The sequence below is a fragment of the Equus asinus genome, chromosome 13 (genome assembly GCF_041296235.1).
Source record: "Equus asinus isolate D_3611 breed Donkey chromosome 13, EquAss-T2T_v2, whole genome shotgun sequence".
NCBI classification, from domain to species: Eukaryota; Metazoa; Chordata; class Mammalia; order Perissodactyla; family Equidae; genus Equus; species Equus asinus.
Window position 1 is genome coordinate 15,710,988 of NC_091802.1, and position 16,591 is coordinate 15,727,578.

The following is a 16,591-nucleotide window of genomic DNA, read 5'->3' on the forward strand; positions in this document are numbered from 1 at the left end:
CTCTCACCATCCACAGGATTTTCTCTCTAGGACGTGGAAGGTCAGAAATTCCTTTCATAAACCAATGCAAGCTGTTGCCACTATAAAGAGAAATATTTGCAGTGTTTGAGGTTAAAACCTTATTTTATTTGTAGTTCTCTTCGGTGACATTGCACAATTCCTTTCCCTTAATCGATAACCAGAAAATAAAACGTGGAAGTAGGAAGAGATTCTGAAAAGGACATGAAGAGGAAAATGTTATTACTAGGAAGAAAATATTTATCATGAGATGTCATCTTATCAGTGTCTGGAGAGTCCACGTCCTGAACACTGGAGTGTGATCTGATGACAGGGCAGGTAACAACAGAGCAAACAGCATGGTGCAACATGAAACATGTCTAAAGGAAAATGCAATTCAACAAATGTTTCAGCATCTACCATGTGCAGAATCTGAAGAAGATTTTAGAGAGTTGTCCAACAAACACACGACTAGCAGTAAAATAAGTAGTTAGGAGGAAGTGTTAAAGGTGATAAAGGCAGTAGTATAGAGGTGGCAAAATGACAGTTAAAAATGGCCAAGTGCAAATTATGTGCCAGGCTTGGTTTAAGAACTTTCCAGATATTAGTTCACTTGATCCTCATAGTAACTTTATGAGGACGTTGTGATTGTTGCTGTTGTTATTCCAATTATAGAGATGAGTAGGTACATTAAATAACTGTCCAAGGTCAGTGACAGCCAGTAAGAGGCAAAGCCTGGAACGAAACCCAGCCAGAGCTCACAGTCTCCACCATGGTCTTCTGCAGAAAGGTAATGACCTCTCTGCTACCGGTGGGGCTAAGCCATGGCATAATGAACATTAATCAGGGCTGTTACAAAGGTGACACGTACATGAAGTTGACTAGATCACATCTAGGCTCTTTCCTCCTCTAAGAATCTAAAAAGTTCAGAGACTTACTGCCAAAATGCTAGAAAAAAGAAAGTTTAACTTCCATCATAATCCACCTCAAGACAAATCATAGGCAAAAAGTGAAATATAACTCTTCCTTGCACATTTAACACCAAAAAGGCTTCATCATAGCCTAGAATAAAGACGAGGAGCTCAATTGTAGCACAGGCCTTGTATCTCATGGAGTGATTCTAGTTTGTGCTGAACAGCAGAGGACAGGGGCCCACATTCCAACAAAGAGGCTAGAATAAGTCAGCCCAGGACTTGAACCCTGGAGACATATTCTCTTGGTAAGCCTTTCGCCCATCCTTCCTTCTAGAACTCTGAGAAAGATTACTCTTGAGAACCACTGTGCCCCCTCAGGGCACAGCTGTAGGAGTGTGTAATGAGTCTCAACAATTACTCTATGGTCAGAATGAAGAGAAGGTTGAGGGGCCTGTTTCAAGTGACTTTATAACCTGGTGAATAATGCACAGTTTTCTCTATCCTATGACCCATCACGCTTCCTTAAGGAGAAAACTAGAATCTTCATCTTCAGGTTCCATCAAGGATAGCTTCTTCTGCTCCTCAGCTAGAAAAATTAGGACTCTTTCCAAACCATCCAGTCCTATCTCCTCTGCCTCAGGAACAGAGGACCAGAGACCCACTCTCCAGGACTACTCCTGCCACTTTCTGTAGCATGCCTGCCTCCAAAAACGGAAGCCAACAAGTGCTAGACCAGCAGGCTGTAAACGTCCCATTTGTGGAAGAGGAGTGAAGGCCACAGGACCAGGACCCTTTTGACAGCATCTGAGCTGACTCCTCAGGCAGAGGCTACGGTGACACCAAAGGACAGATAGCCAGCAACTGCACTAACTGCATTATCTTCTTTGACCCTCACAACACCCCCAAGAGGTAAGTAGAATTAGTTTGTCATTTGATCAGATGAAAAAATTGGTGAATTGAATTCCCTAAAGTCACACAGAGAGGCAGTGGCAAAACTTGGACTCATACCTTGGCCTGAATCCAGCACACAAGGTCTCAAGATTGGATAGACAAAAGAGAGTAACCTCCCCTTCTGACAATGGTTATCTTTAGGCCCTTAACTGTGGAAACAGGATGAGGAAAAGATAGTCTTGGTTATCTCAGTCCTGAGTTCTATACCTCCCTAAGTAATATTGTGCACATGTGTGTATGTGTGTGTGCACGTGCACTCACATAAGCCTATAGACTTAGATGCTACAAACCCATGTTGTACTCCCATGTTCAATGGTGCCTACAAACAGGCCCCTTCAAAAAATTAGGTTATTTCATTGTCAAAGCACTGATGGTTCAAAGCACTTGAAGGATATTTCTTTGGCCTTGTCTGCTACCCCTGGTGCCAAGAGGAAGTATTTAGCCTTTTGTGCCCCTGAAAAACTGTCCTCAAGACTGTCACACTTATGTGACAGATATCTCAGAGCACAAGCTCTTTACAGGAGAATGGATTTCAGCAGTCCAGCATTGCCTGGAACTCTGGCTTAATCAGCCTCTAGCATCTATGCTGATGCATCTCCTGGCTCCTCTCCCTGAGGACATCTGGTTCTTTCAGCTTTCTCTTCAAGGTTTCAGTGGAAATCAACTCTCTCCATGATGACACCTTAACATCTAACACTGCGGATCCTAAAGCCTGTGTGCTCAGACGCTTCTCTCCTCTGGTTCCCTGTGCCTTTATTTCTCACAATGATTATACCAATCATTCCTGCTTTTCAGGTGCAGCTTCTTCTTATACATACTTAACTCTTTTTGTGTGTGTGTGCCAATTTTGTGGTTGTCCTTGCAATAGTCATTCAATATGTTGTCTTTTTCATCAGTCATTTTACATGCCCAAATACCTATGTTTGTATTAAATAAAAGGTTTCATATCCTTATTACCAGAAAGGGCAGTGCGATCCACATGCACTATATTACTTTTTGCTATGTAATGAATAAAGTATAAAGATCTTACGTTGCTTCAAAATTCTCCACAATATAACCCCAAACTTCTTTTTCAGGCTGATTCCCCACATTTGTGTGATTTCTCCACTATCCCTTGGCTACCCAGGAAGAGGGAAGTAAAAGTATAGACATGTTGTCTTGGGTTGAAGTCTTCTGAAAGGGTGCACGGCCATGGGGTGTATGCTGGTGAGAGATGAAAGTGCCAGAACTGGGCTGGCTACTATACAGAGGGTAAGAGGCTGGAGATCACCATTGGTTCAAAGAGCAGGTGTACACAAAATGAATGAGCAGGGAGGGGTAGCGTCAGACAGTCAAATAACATAGCAAAATGGTGTCAAAATCCATCCCTACTTGCATCCACTTACTACTTTTCTTCCTATAACCTGAACATTTTTTCACTGTAACCGTCACTCTTAGCATGACACGTGGCCCCTGGATCCCTCTTTCCAGTGTAAACTCCCATTTATTCTCATCCTGTTCACAAGCAACACTCTCTCTCTCTCCTACATTCAGTGAAAATGGACTTGAGCCACACAGTTCCATGGCCTCACTCTGGACCCAGCGATCACCAAACCTTTGAAATTTTTATTTTAAATAAAATTTGTTTATTATGAATTTGTTAAAGCATCAAAATGGCAAAGACATAGCAAAAATTCATCATCTAGATTTAACAAACATAACATTTGATCATATTTGCTCCAAATAAATTTTACAAATATACTTGAAACTCTCTATTCCCATTCAAAATCTTATTTTCCCCTCCTCACTCCAGAAGCAACCAATTTTCTGGAGTTGGTAATATACTCCCAGGCAAGATTTATACTTTTACTACATAAATATGTATTATTTTATATATATTGTGTGATACAGAATACAGCTTCCTGTAACTTGCCGTTTTCCATCCTATTTTTTTTAATTTGTCCACATGAATTCATTCACTTTTACTGTTGTACAGCATTCCTTAATAAGAAATTGGCACAATTTACCTATCCATTCTTCCATGGGTAGGCCATTTCCAAGTTTCTTCTATGACAGTACACATCCCTGTGAATATCTTCATGTACACATAAGCCAGAGTTTCTCCAGGGTCTAACCTAGAAGTGGAATTGCTGGGTCACAGGTGGATGAATTTCAGCTTTCCTAGAGATGAGCTAATTGTGCTTCTAATGGCGATACTAATTTTTACATTTCTTCCCAACATTTGCAATTGTCAGACTTTTATACTTTTACATGTTCCGAGATGAGGAATGTTAAATTAAATTTTGTGTTAATTTAGTTGAATGTCTTTTCTTTTGTTTATTGGCCATACCAGCTTCCCCTTCTATGTCTTACTTATTCAAACCTGCTGCCTATTGTTTTCTATAGGGTTTTTGGTCTCTTTCTTACTAGTATGTAGGACTCTTATATTCTGAATACTAATCCTTTATTGATTGTGTGTTTAGCAAATACTTCTTTCCAGTTCATGACTTGTCTTTCCCCTTTCTTTTTAGTGTCTTTTTCATACAAATGTTTTAAATTTAAAGCGATCTAAGTTTAACAGACTTTTCTTACGTTTGTGTGTTTTTTCCCTGGTTTAAGAAATTAATTCTTTCTCTGATATCAGAAACATTTTTCTCTAAATTTTTTCCAGCTTTATCGAGATGTAAGCATCATATAACATTGTATAAATTTAAGGAATACAATGTGTTGATTTGATATGCTTATATCTTCCTCTCAGTTTTTTGAAGTTTTGTTTTCCACCATTAATTCTTTAAGAATTATTTTTCTTTTTTTTTTTAAAGATTGGCACCTGAGCTAACAACTGTTGCCAATCTTTTTTTTTTCTGCTTTATCTCCCCAAACTGCGCCCCCCGTACATAGTTGTATGTCTTAGTTGTGGGTCCTTCTAGTTGTGGCATGTGGGACGCCGCCTCAACGTGGCCTGACGAGCAGTGCCATGTCCACGCCCAGGATCCGAACCCTGGGCCGCCACAGCGGAGCGTGAACTTAACCGCTCACCCATATTTTTCTATATTACTTTTACTATATGGATATCTCGTTGATGAACAGTCTTTACAAAATTGGTCAGTCAAAATGGTCACCCTTTCCTTGTGCATTTCTAAACCAACTCATGTTATATACCAACTTCTAATAAATATTTGATCTGTGTCTGACTGTCTAGTCTGTTACGTGGATCTATTTTTCACTCCCTACACCAGTACTACTCCATGGTTTGAATTACCATAGTAAATTATTTTGATAGCTGATGGAGGAATTCCTTCTTCCTTATTCTCTATCCTTCAGTTTAGCTCTTCTTGGCTCCTTATTATTCTGCATGCAAACTTCCATGTTTAAAGAAATCTGTATTTTGATTGGGATTGCATTGGATCCGTACATTAATTGGAGGAGAATTGACATTTTTACCACATTCTTGCCATTAACATTGCTTATCTCTGCATTTTTTCAGACATTCCTTTTTTGTCCTTCAGTAAAATTTGGAAATTTTTGAAACCAGTTGGACCTCTTCTGTTAGAATTATTTCTAGATTCCTTAATATTTTCCATTGCTATTTTGAACTAAGAGTATTTTTTAAATTATATTTTCTACTTTATTATTTTTTAAGTATAAGAACAGTATTGGTTGCTTTTAATATTGGGTTGTGTCAAACAACCTTACTGTTCTCTCTAGAGGTTTCCTTGGGAATCCTTGATTGATCTAGAGATTCCCTTGGATTTTCTCTGTAGAGAATCATATTTTCTGTGAATTTTATCCTTTTGTTCTTCCCTTTCAAATTCTAATATGGCAAAAGAAAAGTTTCTAGTGTTATTTCACAAATAGGGCAACACTTCAAGTGTTTTTTGCAGAGAATTCAATTAGCTCTCTACTTCATGCAGATCTGTGCCACATCTCCTGTACCAAAGGGGAATTAACAAACCAGATTGTAGCCTTTAGGGCCATATTTTTGGGTGGAAATCCCAAGGGGGCACAACAGCACCAACTATGGCTTACAGCTCTTGCTCTGAGTTTTCCTTTTGTTTCTAATTTCAATGTATTCCCATTTCTTTTAGGTCTAGCTATGTGTATTTTGTATTAATTTTTAAATTTATCTAAAATTTCTATGTATTTTTATTGGAATGAGACCTAGTGACATTAGCTTAGTCTACCATGTTGCTGAGAACCCCAACTCTAAAATGCTACACTTCCACAACATATGAACTAACCATAGTCTCTGAGTCCTTTAGCTTTATTGAACCCTCCCAACCATGAGATATTGTGATTCTGTGTGAAGATAGGGTAAGACATTTCAAGAAAGAAAACCAAATTTCTTTAGGTGCAGAGATGAAGAAGCACATCATATTTGGGGAAAATATAATTAAAACTGAATTGATGTGCCTAGCATATGTTTCACACATGTACTAGAGGAGACACTAAGAATTGGTGATTTAATTAATTATTGAGTACAATTCTCTTTAGAAATTTAGTGAATTACTCAGGATATCCTATACTAGCAACAAAGACATAACAAAATGTGTAATGGTTTAAAAAGAATAAAAGTTTATTTCAACAGTCCCAGTGAGTGTCTTCTTGGTGGATGGTGTCTCTCTTGGGTGTGGAGAACTATGGAGACAAAGTCATTCCACCATGTGACTCCACCATCCAATTCAGCCTCCTGGCCATTTCCATCCAGCTGGCACAAGAGGGAAAAGAGTGTGGAGAAAGCCCAGAACTAGAACACATAAGTGGATTGCTTAGAACTCAGTCACATGACCACACCTCAGTGCAGGGGGAGTTTGGGAAATGTAGTCTAATTGTATGTCCAGAAAGGAGAGAATGACATGGATTTGGATGAGCAGCTAGCAGTCCTAGCCATAAGTAGTGTGCCTCAGAGTGCAAGTGGATCAAAGTGGAGGGAATCTGTAGTCGAGCACTCAACAGAGCATTACAATACTTCAGGGAGAAGATGAAGATGACAAAGCTAAAATTCTGAAACAGCAAGTAGAAAAGTGGAGTTGTGTAAGAATTATTTTAAATGAAGAATCAACAAAATGAGATGTAGAAGTAAGGGATAAATTGGATCAGTGTGCTGTAAGGATCCCACATGTGGGGAATCCAAGAAATAAACCTTTATTTAACCCAAGAAATATTAAGTGCAAACTTACTGGTTCTTACAATGGTCAATATTCCACAATGATTTCCCTGGGGGGATACAATAAGTGAAGTATGGTTCATCCTCAAAAAAGCTTGCAAACTACCTAGGTTGGATATACAGAGTCTGGGGTTTGGACAGACATGTTGGCAAGATGGCTGAATGTAGAAATATGGGAAAGAGAAATAAAGCCTACAGATACAGACCTGAGAGTTTACTGAGCAGTACTTAAAGTGACTATGGAGTTGGATGAGCCACCAAAAGAAATAAGAAAGAAAGGAAAGAGAAGACTGAAGAGAAAAGCTTTCTGATTATCTGTATTACAGAGTTTTCCAGAGACAAACACTATCATATCTCAGCCTTTTGGCTAGTATCAAGTGAAGAGACAAAGCCTATCAAATGAGGTGGTGAAAGTCGTCTTTGACAATGGGACACTTGAGGAGGAAGTTCAATAGGTTTGTTTTTGCTAAGACCTAAAGTCAGTGGTCTTTGTGATTTACAACCTTCTAATGTCAGGGTGGACAGCTGTTAGTTACCTGGCTCTGGAATTACTATGTGTTGGATCATTGGAATAATTCCTAGTTTTCAGGTTGATTCTTGTTTTCACACACTCTTTGCATTGGAGTATTTTGTCAAACACTCCAAAATGCTGTTGTTTCCTTATCATGTATAATAACATCAGCGTGTGATTCTGGCTTTTCCACTAAGTTGCAAAGTCCATGAGAGGAGAGACTATGTCTTACACGTTGAATAAGTGGATTAATAAATTGTATTTTCCACATATTTGTGATTTTTCCAGAAGCCTAACAAAGTATGTGGCACATGTAGGATGAGTATTAAGTATTTGTAAATTGATTAAATCCTGGGTGTTTGGGTGGTGGTGAAGGGATGGAGGAGGATGGACACCTCTGATTCATAGATTTCTCACTTCTTAGACATGAGTGTCCAGGGCTAATTGTTGATTAGTCACACTGACCAACAAGGAAATTTTCCCAAAATATTGGCTATCTCTTGATTTAATAAATTCAGTTGTAGAGATGGCTGATCATTTGAGTGGAAACTGGCAGATAAGGAAGTTTTTTACACACAGTAGCTTCACTAATAATTCTGGATTCCTCTCCCCTTTCTTAACAAAGCAGCCATGAGAGAAGAAAACCAATCCTCTACCCTGGATTTCATCCTCCTTGGAGTTACCGGTCAGCAGGAACAGGAATACTTCTTCTTCATCCTCTTCCTGTTCGTTTACCCCATCACATTGATTGGTAACCTAGTCATAATCTTGGCCATTTGCTCTGACATTTTCCTTCACAAACCCATGTACTTTTTCCTCGCCAACCTCTCCTTTGTTGACATCTTCTTCTCCTCTGTAACAATCCCTAAGATGCTGGCCAATCATCTCTTGGGCACCAAAGCCATCTCCTTTGGGGGATGCCTAACGCAAATGTATTTCATGATTGCCTTGGGTAACACAGATAGCTATATCTTGGCAACAATGGCATATGATCGTGCTGTGGCCATCTGCCGCCCACTTCATTACACAACAATTATGAGCCCACGGTCTTGTGTCCTGCTAATTGTTGGGTCTTGGGTGGTTGGAAATGCCAATGCCTTCCCACACACTCTGCTCACAGCTAGTCTGTCCTTCTGTGGCAACCAGAAAGTGGCTAACTTCTACTGCGACATTACTCCTTTGCTCAAGCTGTCTTGTTCTGACATCCACTTCAATGTGAAGATGATGTACCTAGGAGTTGGGGTTTTCTCTGTGCCATTACTATGCATCATCATTTCCTATGTTCGGGTCTTTTCCACAGTCTTACGGGTTCCATCCACCAAAGGTGTACATAAAGCCTTCTCCACCTGTGGGTCCCACCTCACAATTGTTTCTTTGTATTATGGGACAGTCATGGGAATGTATTTCCGCCCTCTGACTAGTTATAGCCTAAAGGATGCGGTGATAACTGTAATGTACATGGCACTGACCCCAATGCTAAATCCTTTCATCTATAGTCTGAGAAATCGAGACATGAAGGCTGCCCTGGGGAAACTGTTCAACAAGAGAATCTCCTCATAACCAATGTGAGGTCATACATTGAAGACTGCAGTTACCCTTTAGGATGCACTTGAAAATCCAGTCCCAGTGTCCTCCCGCTCCAAGAAGGCAACTTTGATCTTTCCAGTTAGAAATTCTTCTCAGAAGTTTCTAACAATACATGATATATCTTACTGAAATTCTCACTTTGTAAACTTTATTGTCCTTTTGGCAGAGTGGCAGCACAGGAACATTGAGTTCACTTCTCAGCTAAGCTACTGAGTAGCAGAGTAAAGTTGAGAAGGTCTGAAGCTCAATTTCTACGTCTACTTTAGGAATACTAACATCTGCTCCACCACTGTCACAGGGTGTGAGGCTCACACTAGTCCATGATTTGAAAGCTATAAATGACTATTCAAATGTCAATATTTATTAGACTATTATGCTGAATCACCCCTACTATGATTACAAGCCTCCTAGGGCACATGTACACAACAATTCTTGGTGGAAAGTGGCATGAACAAATGCAAAGATCAGTCTTTGAATTGTAATCTGATAATGATCAGACATTAGCAGACCAGACATTATTTGCCCATCCATTAAAATCTTTAAAGGAACTGGCCTGGGGAGATATTTTTATTCTTCCTGTGTTCATGATTAAGCTAGACTGTTCCTAAAGAGCACAAGATTCTCCCTGAAATATAAGAGGATAGTCATCAGTAGAGTTATTGCATTTTAAAGTAATAAACATTCTGGTTCAATTAAAACAATAAGTGCTGATTTAATTAATTGTAACATGAAATGAAGTGACAAAAAATTGGGATGCCAAATAAATGAAGAAAAAGGAGCAGTATTGAAAATGATGTGGTCATTTTTCTCCAACATAGCCCAGGGAACACGAAGCTTTGATTCAGGATGACCAACCCTGATTATGTATGTGGTTTCCCCAAACAAAGATAGTTAATCCAGCAGGTCACTAAATACCCATTAAGGAACTCCACTACCTAATATTGGATTCTGTTCATGAGAAAATCATAAAACATTTTCAAAACATTAGTAATGTATGTGATTGTACTTAAATATCATATTTCCAAACAGGATCATTTTTTGAAAAGATGGGTTGAATGTATCTTAGAACAGTGTGCAAGTTTTTCTATCATCTACTACTTTTAACTGCCAGTAAAAACATGAAATTTCTGTCTTCTATAGAAAATTCACATTACCAAGAATTTATCCATGGATGTTGGAAGATGACATTATTCACCTTTTAGTGCTTTCTGGGTCTCTAGAACACCAAGGATGAGAACTATCAAAAATATCTTCTTTTTAACCAGAAAGTATTTTATTACAAATGCATGTGAACCTGTGTGAACGAATGTCCAAATCATGGAGGGAATGAAGGTATTTCATTTAGGGAATTTTCAAGTTTGGTCAATGAAAATGTTACATAGATATGTTGTCTGTCTCTCCCCACAAGAATGTGAAGATTTGGCATCCGATTTGTTCACTGTTATATCTTCAGCACTTAGACAATGCTGACGTTAGTAACTACTTAATAAATTTGTATTAAATGAATAAATGAATCCTGCAATATTATGTTTAAATAATGAATGCCACAAGGTTAATTTTGCTGTTATGGGTAAATTCAAGAAGGCCAAATCATATGAGATATGTAAAACATTTCCCATAGTGAAATATTAAGTGCCAAAGAGGATAGTATAAAAGAAGAGCAGAGGAGGTAGACTGTTAGGAGAACTCCATACAATGTGACTGCTCTGTCAGTCTCACGTTATTCCTCTGTTTTAATTTAGATGAGTGATATTGACCTCCTCTACTATATTTCCAAAATAATCATAAGAATCTATATGTGTCTGTAACTTTAAATGCAAATAAAAATCATTTCTCCTATATGTCAAGTCTTTGTCTCAGCCATCTCCCTTTGATTCTGTCAAACATGCTGTCCTGGAGTCATTTTAACACCATAACTTAAATTACTTCATGTACCAATGTCCAGGAATTGACTAACCCTGGAAAAGACTCTATAGCTGGAATGCCAGTTTGGGTCAGTAAGGGTCCATTCAGGAGACAGAAATCACATCTAGTATTTTTAAACCAAGAATTAGTACAAGAAAGTAGACACTTAGTGTGTCCTGAAAGAGACTAAAGGAGAAAAAAGGTCGATGCCAAAGTAACTGGAGATTATTAACCTCAGGAAGAAGTTACTTCCCATAGTTAAATAAGGGAATAATGGTGAGATCAGAACCTAGGAGCTCAGAGGAAGTACCCATATCTGATACCCATATCCTGAAGGCAGGTGCCAAACAGCTGCCACTCAGTCTTCACCTGTTGAGGTGACCCAAACTTTCATTCTTGAGGGTTCTGAGTCCTCAATAGTACTGTCTGTTTTCTTTTTTTTGGTTGCTGTAGTCATTATTAATCTCTGCCATTGGGCATGGAAACACAAAAAGCATCCTAGGCATAGTTATAGACATCGTCCTCCATGCCCCTCATTGTGTAGTAGCAACACAGTGTCCTTGGTAATTTGATCAGTCACTCCAACCAGTAGAGAAATCCCTCTTTTTCTGAATGGACCATAGAGACCTGCTACAATTTGGCTGAATCTTAACAACATAATAGTAATATCTGAAAAACGTAAGTCCAAAAAGACTATTATTGATACCCTTTTATAAGGTTGTAAACAGCTAAGGCAACCAAAAAAAATAAACTTTTAGGGAATAGATATATATGCATTAAAAACAAAAGCAAGGCAAAGATGAACACAGGATTCAGGATGAGAGGAAATTCAAGAGATGAAGAGTCAAGAGAGTGCAACTGAAGGTGCCATGTAGTCAGATGCAAGTTAATACTGAAGACCTAACTTTCAGGTTGCATGGTGGGTCTAGGGGTGTTTACAATATTATCCACATAGACAGATGATAGGTAGATAGATAGATAGATAGATAGATAAAAGCTCTGCATGAAGCAATGATGAGAGTTTGTCTTGCATTAAGATTAGACAGACAAGGAGAAGTAAGGGGGCAGGGAGGAGTGGTAAGACCACGAGTCTAATTAGGCAGCTCTTAGAGAAAGCGAAAGAAACAGTGAAGATATAGATAAAGGAGCTTGAGGCAAAAGTAATGTGGAAATAGAAACAATAGAATGTGGTAATTTTTATGAAAGTAGTAAGCAAGGAGTTGTCTTCAAGGTTTGCTTTTTTTTTTTTAAGAAGGTTAGCTCTGAGCTAACATCTCCACCAATCCTCCTCTTTTTTGCTGACATCCGTGCCCATTTTCCTCTATTTCATATGTGAGATATCTGCCACGGCAAGGCTTGACAAGTGGTGCATAGGTCCACACCTGGGATTCAAACCAGCAAACCCTGGGCCACTGAAGCAGAATGTGCTAACTTAACCACTGTGCCACCAGGCTGGCCACTCTTCAAGGTTTTGAGGTTGAGCTACTAAACGGAAAATGATGTTTTTAATGAAAATAGTGAACAAGAGAGTAATTTTAAAAAATTAGTTCTTTTGGAGGCATAATTTCAAGGGTTCCTGTGGGACATTTTCATGGAGGTATTCAACTAAATAAAGAATGAAGACATTAAACTTTGGAGTAAAATTAACAGAGCATGGCTCACTGTGAGATTGATAAGTAAAGTTACAGAAATAGATGAAATCATTTAAGAGTATGAGACTGAGACCCAAGCCTGAGACTCTTGTGTACAAGGTTAACTACATTTCAAGAAAGGGGGCCATGATGCAGAATGAGGACTCCTGTGTGGGAAGTAAGACACTTTTACAATCTAGAGCTGATGTAAAGCTACATGTTTGTCTCATTTTTGTATCAGTCAAAGCACATAGCATAGTGTATCATCACAGTAATTTTGAGTGGGCACTCAATTGAAAAATATTGAAGCAATATCTAACAAATGAATGCTACAAGGGAAATTCAAGACATGCCATGCAGGTTTAGAAAAAGTAGATGTTTCATTAAATATCAAATATACATATATGTGTAGTCATGTGTATTTACCATATTACATACATTATTATCTCTTTTAATTTTCAAGATAGCCCAGGAGCATAGATGGAAATAGCCCTCCTTTACAGATAAGAAAGCCATATCTCTGAAAGGTGAAGTGACTTAGTCAATGTCTTTCAATTAGTAAGATGCAGGTCTAGGGTTTGAGCTCAGTTTTCTCATGACTAATGCTCTTCCTCAACTCCACAGCTGACCCATAGGGGAGATACAAAATACCAGGGGATAACTAAGTCAGTCAGATGTGTGCACTAGCAAGAGACATGGCTAGAACTTTGACAGCAGAAAGCACACTCCGCCCTTAGTAGAACACGAGCTATAGGGCAGAAATGGGAAACATCGACTCATATAGAAGTTATCAAACTCTGAAGTAGAAGAGAGAGATTATCCTTCACTGTTTCCATCCCGACCACCCTAAATCAGTCAATCCAAATTTGTCCAGTGCAGTCTGAAGGAGATGCCGAAGAATTCCACAAGTAACACATGATTGTAACATAAATCACAGCTGTCTTACTCCATTTGTGCTTCTGGTTTTCCAAGAAGTCATGGGAAAATTTAAAATATGTGGCATCAGGCCATGAGTTTAGGCAAAACTCAAAGTAGAGAATGCATTCCTTCTCTAAAATTATGCCTTCCCTATTCCTGAAGAGATAGCAAGACTCAGGTGTCCTCTGAGGACAGTTGCTCATTGTCTGGAGTTAATGAGGAGCAGTGGGGATGTACTCTCAGATGGTCCAGAAAGCCTTGAAAGATCTCATGTTGCCTCAACCCCTAGCCCTCCCCTGTCCCAGGGGCTATGGAATAGGCTCCTGTTCCTCAGTGATCCCAACCTTTTCCACACCAGGAACTCACATATTTAACAAAAATACATATAACATTGAGCTGTGTGACAAGCACTTTACAAATGTTAGCTTCCTTTGAGAGTTAATTATTACTGTTATCCTGATTTTACACAGGGAACCTCAGACATGGAGAAGTTACATAGCCTACCCATGGTCACTCAGGTAGTAAGTGGTGACGCTGTGATTCAAACCCTGGTGGTCCGACTCCAGAATCTATGCTCTCAACCACTATGGTTTGCTGCTTCCCTAGCTCCAAGTGAAAGGGAACAGTTGTGGGCTCCCTTATCACCTTCTGGTTGTTCATTTCCCATCATCTGTAGGTACAAATGGAGGCATCAGAGACAGATCTTTGTGATAAGCATCTAAAATAGACACAAAGAATGAGTAAGATCCAAGTGGTATGTGGGGCAATAGGTACTTTGAGATGTACATATCCATCTCTCCTCCTACGGTTGTTGTTTAAAAGCAACAGCCACAGAAATATGGGATGGTTGTGATTTTTGAGTATTTAGAATCTGTCCACTATCAAAGGGATTATATTTATTCTCTGTAGCTTCAGTGTGCAGATTTATGACTAATTCCACCTCAACCAATATCTCTTTACCTAATATTTGTTTACCTAATATTAGGTACTATGCTCTGCTGTGGAGTTTTCATCCAGGATAGGACCAAGCAAAGGAAGTTAAAGTAGCAGAGACATTGGTTCTGTACATGAAAGAGGAGAGGATTCTAACTATAAATGTGTTGTAAAAGAATAGGCTAGTTCACTGAGTAACAAGTTCACCAGGCAGGGATGTCACAAGAGAATATCTTCTCCAGGCAGGAAAGTATTCTAGAGCCCTGCTATTTAAAGTGTGCTTCACCGTTCATCAGCACCCCATCACCTAGGAGCTTGCTGGAAATGCAGAATCTCAGGCCCCACCCCAGACCTGCTGAACCAGAAGCTGCACTTCCACAAGGTCCCTGGGGGTTGTGTGCACATTACAGTTAGAGAAGCACTATTCCAGGTGACATATGCGTCTGCCTCAATTCTAGGATTTTCCTTCTGTAGCCCTACAAAAAGGGGTAGAAAATAGCTCTGCACCAAGAAGGCCAAATCCCTGTGTTCAGCTCCCAGTTCTTCCTTTAACCAATTGCAATGTATGACTCTCATTTAATGCTGATTCAAACAGTAAATGTTTTTTTGGAGAGGAAGATTCGCTCTGAGCTAACATCTGTTGCCAATCTTCCTCTTTTTTTTTTCTGATTGAGGAAGATTAGCCCTGAACTAACATCTGTGCCAATCTTCCTCTACTCCATATGTGGGTAGCCACCAAAGCATGGCTTGACACTGGTGTAGGTCCATGCCTTTGATCCAAACCTGGGCTGCCAAAGCAGAGCACACAAGACTTAAGCACTATACCACGGGACCCCTACTATAAATTATTTTTAAGTGTATAAGGCAAATGGAGAAATGTGAACCGTAACTGGATATTTAATTATATAAACAAATCAAGGGGTTTTTTAGGTGATATAAAGGTCTGGTGGGATTTCTTTTAAGTCCCTATTTTCACAGGTACACACAGAAATATTTACCAATGAAATCATACAATGTCTGGGATTTGCTTCAAAGTAATGCAAAAGGATGGTTGGGTGGGATGCAGTAGAGGTTGTAGATAAAACAGGCAAGTTTGGTCCAGAGTCAGTGACTGTTGGCTCATTCTTTTGTACTTAGCTAAATAAGGATACCCACGAAATTATGGTGCTATTTTTAGGAGTATTTTCTAGTACATGCTTGAATAAATATAACCTTATATAACCAATATATAACTTTAATGTATAAATTATACAATAAAAATATGTGTATTAAAATATAATATATGCATATTCAGTATAAAATATAAATAAAAGAATTTCATGTAGCATTCTACTTTTATACATGTGTAAAATATTGTATAAGAAGAAATTCAAATAAATGTTTTAAATTCAGGGGAGAAAGTGGTGGTCTTCCAAAGTAACCAGTAAAATTACTCCTGGACTTTAGGCATCATCCTTGATGCTCTTTGCTCTCCCTCACTCATCTCCATCCAATAAGTCACTAATTTCTGTGGATAAACCTCTTTGTCATTCTTGTGTCTTTCTCTATTCTCCATCCTAGTAAATGCAGCCATAATTCAGGCCCTCAACACATACATCAGTTTATCAGCCACGTGGTCCCAGGGCAACTTTTCCAAAACGCGTACCTAATCCTGTCTCTCTCCTGCTTAAATTCCATCAAGGTCTCCTCCACAGCTTTCAGAACTCTGCCCTTTCTGCTCCAGCCAAATTGAACCAATTGCAGTTCCCTGATCAGGCAATGCTCAGACTGACCTTGGGCCTTTGTTCATCTTGCCCACCACTGTTTAGCACTCCCTTTTTATCTCTTTTCTTCTCCCATCTCCATCCAAATAATTTGTCCTCCATAATTCAGTTTGGGCATCATCTTCTGAAGAAAGCCACCGATGACGACACATTGTCGGGGGCTTTATTTTCATACCATTAATCATGCTCTCCAGCTGCAGTTTTCCAAGCACAGTTCCCGGATCCATCAGGGTCCCGTGACATCAAAACTGTTTTCCAAATAATATCAAGACATTATTTGCTTTTTTCACTGTGTTATATTTGCACCACTGATGCAAAAGCAAGAGTGGGTAAAA

The 16,591-nt window shown here is 39.0% G+C and overlaps 1 protein-coding gene across 1 annotated transcript; it reads left to right on the forward strand.

Annotated features, from left to right (window-relative positions):
* The first annotated feature begins 8,149 nt into the window (after positions 1 to 8,149).
* Positions 8,150 to 9,079, forward strand: LOC106821977 (olfactory receptor 1A1). Its single transcript, XM_014826885.2, has one exon. It carries the CDS (start codon positions 8,150 to 8,152, stop codon positions 9,077 to 9,079), a length of 930 nt encoding a protein of 309 aa, XP_014682371.2.
* Positions 9,080 to 16,591: the final 7,512 nt, after the last annotated feature.

Bases quoted from the DNA above. Each gene is read 5' to 3' on its own strand.
- LOC106821977 (XM_014826885.2), top strand. From the start codon at position 8,150: ATGAGAGAAGAAAACCAATCCTCTACCCTGGATTTCATCCTCCTTGGA.